The sequence below is a fragment of the Octopus bimaculoides genome, chromosome 4 (genome assembly GCF_001194135.2).
Source record: "Octopus bimaculoides isolate UCB-OBI-ISO-001 chromosome 4, ASM119413v2, whole genome shotgun sequence".
Classification (NCBI taxonomy): domain Eukaryota; kingdom Metazoa; phylum Mollusca; class Cephalopoda; order Octopoda; family Octopodidae; genus Octopus; species Octopus bimaculoides.
In genome coordinates, this window is record NC_068984.1 from 119,359,603 (window position 1) to 119,366,967 (window position 7,365).

Genomic DNA, 7,365 nt, shown 5'->3' on the forward strand with positions numbered 1-7,365 from the left:
TGACTCCCCCCTTTGTAGGATGTGTGGCAGCAAAAATAAAACACTATTGCACGTGTGTGACTGTAGTATGTTGGCTGAAAAGCTTACAAAAAGAAGAACGAAAATGTGGCTAAGTTTGTTCACTGGATTCTGTGAAAATATAGTCTTGGAAGAACATGGAAATGGTACAAACATACACCAGAAGGCATCACTGGGAATAATGAATATAAGACCTTGTGGGATTTTACAATCCAATGTGACTCTCCAATTGATGCTCAGAGGACAGTCATTGTTGTAGCAGAAAAAGGAAAAAGGAAACTAAGTCCAAAGATATTGCCATACCTGGAGATGCATGCATAGGTGACAAAGAGCTGGAAAAGGTGGGAAAATACAAGTTACTAAAAGATGAAAATGCACAAATATGGGGATTGCAGAGAGTAACTGTCATCCTAGTAACTGTAGGAGTACTCGGAGCTCAGGTAATGAAGGTCACGGAGAGGGTCATAGCCCAACTAATTAGGGAGAGAGTCAGTCTAGACAAGATACGGTTTGGGTCCGTGCCAGGGAAAAGCACCAGTAATGCTATATTTCTGGTAAGACAGCTGCAGCAGAAATACCTAGCCAAAGATAAACCTCTGTACCTGGCTTTCATTGACATGGAGAAAGCCTTTGACAGGGTCCCCCAATCCCTTATTTAGTGGTCAATGAGGAAACTAGGGATAGATGAATGGTTAGTGAGAGCTGTGCGAGCCATGTACAGGGACGCTGTCAGTAAGGTGAGGGTTGGCAACGAGTACAGTGAAGAATTCCGGGTAGAGGTAGGGGTCCACCAAGGTTCAGTCCTCAGCCCCCTCCTATTTATCATAGTCTGTCAGGCAATAACAGGAATTCAAGACTGGATGCCCCTGGGAGCTCCTCTATGCTTAGTCAAGGTGCCAAGCAGTAGGACTGAACCCAGAACTATGTGTTTAAGAAGCAAACTTCTTACCACACAGCCATGCCTACACCTACAGTTCTTGATATTACCATAAGAGAGACAAAAACCTTTAAATTGTTGCTTGATATTCTAGAAGCAGCAGCTAAATAACTCTCAAATTACACCCTGCAGTCTAAAGGAAATGACTCATTAGATAATATAGTAGCAAACCAATATATCGCTAAATGAATAGGATAGTCACACCTGGAGTTATACATGAGATATATGTCAAGAAAAGAAAGGCTTTATTATATTTTTTTCATCAAAAGACATTGACTTTTTAACAATTTTAGAATTTACAAATCTATTTCATTTTTTGTTGTGTCTTGGGAGGCGTCATTATGCCAATAAAATTAACACACACACAGGTTCAATTCTGATCCTTTCCTGCTATAATAGTTGGTTAAACAATCAATTAGTTGTTTGTTAGTCAATGTTCTTTTGTCGTAATTTGCAACCTTTTCAGTGTCACAAATGCAGAACAGACCTTAGAGCAAGAGGGGAAGTCACCGAAAAAGTTATGAACAGGGACAAAAGAATTTTGACTAACAAACAACTGATTGATTGTTTAACCTACACATTAAACAAACAATTGATTAGTTAATTGGTTAGATATTTAGCCAATTGGCTAACAATAAAAAAATGGAATTAAACCTGTGCATGGTGTTAATAATATTGGCAGAATGATTCTTCCCAGACATGACAAAATTTGTTTCAACAAATGAATTTACATCAAGAATCTTGCAAACCAGAGACAAAAATGAAGTAGAATAAGCTCTAGCCGAGCTAGCAAGACACTGAAACACAATGTGTTCTACCGTCTAATTGAACCGGTGTGTGTGTTAATAATATTGGCATAATGACTCACCCAAGACACATGAATTCACATCAAGAATCTTGCAAACCAAATACAAAAATGAAGTATTTTATTTTTATTTCATCAAAAAACATTTTTGTTTTCAAACTAATCATTTACATCATTTCAAAAATCAAAATGTCCACATTACAAAATTTCTCATTTTTTCTCTCTTAAGTTTTTACAAATTATTGCCATGATATCTAGAAAATGTTCATGGAATCAACATTTAGATGTACAATTCTTTGATGTATAGATAACTCTTCCTACTATAGGCACAAGGACGGTAATTTTCAGGGAAGGGGGGCTAGTTAAGTACATCAATCCCAGTGCTCAGCTGGTACTTATTTTATCAACCCTGAAAGCATGAAAGCATAGTCAACCTCGGTGGAATTCAAAATCAGGATATAAAGCCAGAAGGTACATGGCTCAGTGGTTAGAGTGTCAGGCTCACAATCATGAGGTAGTGAGTTCAATTCCTGGATCGGGCAATGTTGTGTCCTTGAGCAAGACACTTTATTTCACATTGCTCCAGTTCACTCAGCTGTAGAAATGAGTTGCAATGTCACTGGTGCCAAGCTATATCGGCCTTTGCCTTTCCCTTGGATAACATCAGTGGCATGGAGAGGGGAGGCTGGTATGCATGGGTGAATGCTGGTCTTTCAAAAACAACCTTGCCCAGACTTGTGCCTTGAAGGGTAACTTTCTACGTGCAATCCCATGGTCATTCATGATTGAAGGGGTTCTTTACCATTTCAAAGCCAGAAGAAATGCTGCTGAGCATTTTTGTCCAGCATACTAATGATTCTACCAGCTCACTGCCTTTTTGTTTCTACTGTAGGCACAAGGCCTGAAATTTGGAGGGAAGCACTAGGTGATTACCTTGACCCCAGTGCTTGACTGGTAATTATTTTATCAACCCCAAGAGTCAATCTCAATGAACTCAGAATGTAAAGCTAGAAGAAATGCCACTAAGCAGTTTTTTCTTGCCAATTTGCCACTTTTTTCTTAGATATATTGATAACAGTATAAACACAATAACGAAGTGATCCTGGACAAACTGTATTAAAAAAAAAAAATGATACCAGGAGAATAACTGGGAATTGAATTCAATTTTTCTTCCTAACCGAACCCCTCACTACCCCCCCCCCAAAAAAAACATGGAGTGAAAATTCTAATTACTAAAACTGAGATATTTTTATGAATTGAAATGGCAGTTAATTAAGGCATCCAAAAGATTTTGAAAACTAACTGAATATTGAACTTAACCCTTTTGATACCAACTCACCTGAGACCACCTCTAGTTCTATAATAAAAACTTTCAGTTTTAGTTTTAAAGTGGTTGAAATTAAAACAATCTGTTAAAATTTCAGGTTAATTTATATTCCAAACACCAGCTTAATAATAAAGACTTTACAAAAGACTTCATTATTTTCAAAATTAATTAAAACCAAAGTAGTATATCTCAACAAGAATATCGTAATCAAAGGTTTAAATGGAATACATTTCCAAAAAACAGATATTCAATTTTGTATTGATAATAACTACTTTTTTAAATCAAATTTAAAATTACGAATTCCCATTATCAATTTTAAATTTAAGGTAATTGGAAATACAACAATGAATAATAAAATATATCTGAGAACTTTGAAAATCCTGAGGAACACATTTTGAGAGAGGGTATTTAACTCTTTTACTGCAGAAAGCAAATTTATCCATTCAAAATTTCACAACTCTTATCTGTTGGAAGCAGTCTTATAATACACAAATCTATCTTTTGTCGAGAAATGTCATGTTTGAAATCATTTCCTATTGAGATAAAGTTGCAGAAAATACCAGTTCTATGTTTAGATATTTAGCATCAATAGTGGAATAAACCATGAAATTTGATTTTGCAGTGAAATGGTTAATAAAACAGAGATGATTGTGAGCTCAGAAAATGGACATCTTTGATTTAGTCAGGAACACATTGTTTTTCTTTCTTTTTTTTTTCCTTTTCTTAATTGAGAGGATATTCTAGGTGCAGGGTTGGATGTGTGGTTAAGAAATTCACTTTGCAAACATGTAGTTTTGGGTTCAATCCCATTGGACTTTGGGCAAGTGACCTTTAACTATAGTTTCAGGTTGACCAATGCCTTATGAGTGAATTTGGTATGGAAACTGTGGAAGCCCTTCCCATGTGTGTGTGTGCGTGCATGTATGTCTTAGTGTTTATCCTTCCCCCACCATAAACCCAAGACCACATGGTTTGGAAGCAAGTTCCTTAACCATACATCCATGCCTGCACCTAAATTATCTCATAATATTTTTAAACATGTTTCTCAACGTTTCTTAAATCTAATCAACTAATGTATTTAGTTACCAGCTGATCGCAGTTTCTTTGCTTTCTCCATAAAAGAGACAACTCTGTGAATATCTAAGTCATTTTTCCAGTGTCCAGCATCTTTGAAATGGGATCCAACTATTATAGCATTTGCTTCGACAAAATTCACTAAGTTTTCACATGTGACGCCAGAACCAACAAGAACTGGTATATTCACAGCTTTCTTCACAGCTAAAAACAGAAAGCAAAAAAAGAAACATTGAAAATGTAAAGGAGTAAATCTACATGTATGCACAAGTGTACATGCACACACACACACACACACACACACACACACACACACACGAACACTCATACACACACACACATCATAATCGCCGTCATCGTCATCGTAATCATCATTTCCATCATCATAGCTATTGTCATCACCATCATTTAATGCGCAGTTTTCCATGCTTTCACAGGTGAGATGGAATTTGTTGAGGCAGATTATTCTATGGCCAGATGCTCTTTCTGTCATCAACACTTACCTGTTTCCAAGCAAGGAAATTTACCTGTTTCCCACATGGCCAGACATGTTTTTCTTGGGAGACTGGAATTGGACCATATTGCTTGGGATGAAGTGCTGAAGAACAACTTCAGGATGTTGAACCTTTCAGGCAAGATGACAAAGAACTGAGATGATTGGTGCCTTGCTGTAGTCAAGAAGACCCGTACTCCACAGTAAAAGTGTTAAGACTGGTTGCTCCAAAGGTGAGAATTAACCTGAAAGAGTCCTCTGCCAATACCACATAAAAAGCACTCATGACAGTGTTATGTAAAAGCACTCGAGTAATGCCACATAAAAGTGCCCATGTGGTGCCACATAAAAGCACCCATGCAGTGCCACATAAAAGCACCCAGCACACTCTGTATAGTGATTGGCATTAGGAAGGGTATCCAGCTGTAGAGACTATGCCAAATCAGACTGGAGTCTGGTACAGCTTCCTAGTTTGCCAGGTCTGGTCAAACTGTCTAAACCATGCAAGCATGGACAACGGATGTTAAATGATGAGGATGATGATTACTTGTATGACAGTGATGCTGACTTACAACCATTATAGGACATCTAGAAAGGGTACGTACAAACACATATTCATTTATATGCCGAGCAAAATCACAGTTGTGACAGATACCAGTGTCACACAAATGGTATCTGTGCCAGTGACACATAAAAGCACCCATTACACTCTCGGAGTGGTTGGCATTAGAAAGGGCATCCAACCATAGAAAACCATGCCAAATCAGATTGGAGCCTGTCGCAGCCTTCCAGCGTTCCACTGAGTGGATCAACTAGAACACTTATCATAACCGATGGAGTACTCAGCTATATGGGGGGGGGTCTGCACATTTGTGCACACACATGTGCGCATGTGTGTGTGCATGTGGCTATGTATCAAACACTTACCCGACATGTCATATGGTAAAACTGAACGTGAGATCATGTAGTTAAAAAAATGTATATTATGAAACATTTTTATTGTGACAAAAGCATGCAATGTGAATGTATAATAAGTGCAATTATTAACTAATGTATTATTTTAGGTAATTAGCTTTTGTGTGCACATTAGTTTCTTGTGTAAACAAACTCAGAAGGATTATTACTTATAGGATATTATATCTTAAAATTAACAATATAATTTAATATGCACATATATACACCCATGATTGTACACATACAGACATATAATGAGTGTGCAGAAAGTTTGTGCCATAATAATTTCCTTCATAATTTTGATAGTAATTCTCAAAAATGCTTTATGTAGCCAGCCCACTTATGCGAACCTTTCCTCCATTGGACACTAAACTCCGCTTGCGAAGACCTGTTGAGAAAAGTGAAATCGAAATTGAACTAAATTCGACGACTGGCCCCCATGCCAACGTCTCCTCCATTGGACACTAAACACTGCTTGCGAAGACCTGTTGGGGCAAGCAAAAGCAAAATCGTGATGGCACCACCGTTTGAGCGTGATCGTTACCAGCATTGCCCTCTTGGCACTTGTGCCGGTGGCACGTGAAAAGACATTCGAGCGAGATCGTTGCCAGTGCCGCTGGACTGGCTCCTGTGCAGGTGGCACGTAAAATACACCATTTTGAGCATGGCCATTGCCAGTACCACCTGACTGGCCTTCGTGCTGGTGGCACGTAAAAGCACCCACTACACTCTCAGAGTGGTTGGCGTTAGGAAGGGCATCCAGCTGTAGAAACTCTGCCAAATCAGATTGGAGCCTGGTGTCGCCTCCTGGTCCACCAGTCCTCAGTCAAATCGTCCAACCCATGCTAGCATGGAAAGCGGACGTTAAACGACGACAATGATGATGATGATGATTCATATATGCATATATATAGGTGTGTGTGTGTGTGTGTGTTACTGTCTCCTTGCACCTTGACATCTTGTGATAGTTGTGAGTGTCACCAGCATGCAACTGGTCTTCTTCATTTCTAATCACCTGACACATGTGAGGTCATGGGGAAATATTACCTCATGTAGAAACAGGTGAGGGTTGGCAACAGGAAGGGCACCTGACTATAAAAAAAATCAAATCTGCCTCAACAAATTTGTCTGACCCATGCAAGCATAGAAAAGTGGATGTTGATGATGATAATGATGATGATATGTGATATGTGTGTGTGTTTGTGTAAGATGCATGTGTTCGCATGCACACACACACCTCCAAAGAAATATGCAAATTTGCTGACCAATCTATAACCAGCAATCATGAAACAGGTTTAAATGGAAATTACATATGTAGATAGGCATGTGTCTGTATATATATATGTACATTTTTGTTTATATACATATTTGTGCACACACACACACATACACACACACACAATGTATTCTATATATGAGAGTAAAAAAAAAGGGAGAGAGGGTAGAAGTTGGAAAGAGATAGATAGATAGATAGATAGATTTCTTTATTAGCCACACAGGGCTCAACACAGAGGGGACAAAATACAAATGTAGAGTTTTTCTTTTCGAGGGGGTCGAAAACAAAGCAGAAAAAAAACAAAAGTGGGGACAACGATGAAAAAAAACATCGCAAAACGTTTGGGGTATTTACAAAAAATACGAAATAATACAAAAAATTCCCAATAAATGGGGAGGTTATCCGTGGAAAGAAAAACCTACGAAAAGACCACGGTAACCTCGGTCTTTAGCGTCACAGTTTGTTAAATAAAATTTCTTTT

At 38.2% G+C, this 7,365-nt stretch overlaps 1 protein-coding gene across 2 annotated transcripts in view; it reads right to left on the reverse strand.

Moving 5' to 3' along the window:
• Nucleotides 1-1,864: 1,864 nt before the first annotated feature.
• LOC106874859 (uncharacterized protein F13E9.13, mitochondrial) overlaps nt 1,865-7,365 on the reverse strand; it is a 121,196-nt gene continuing 115,695 nt past the window's right edge. For both annotated transcript variants that reach the window (XM_014922756.2, XM_052967399.1), the window contains exon 6: nt 1,865-4,365. In XM_014922756.2, coding sequence (XP_014778242.2) covers nt 4,166-4,365 — 200 coding nt within the window. In that variant the 3' untranslated portion in view covers nt 1,865-4,165. The remainder of the gene's footprint in view (nt 4,366-7,365) is intronic.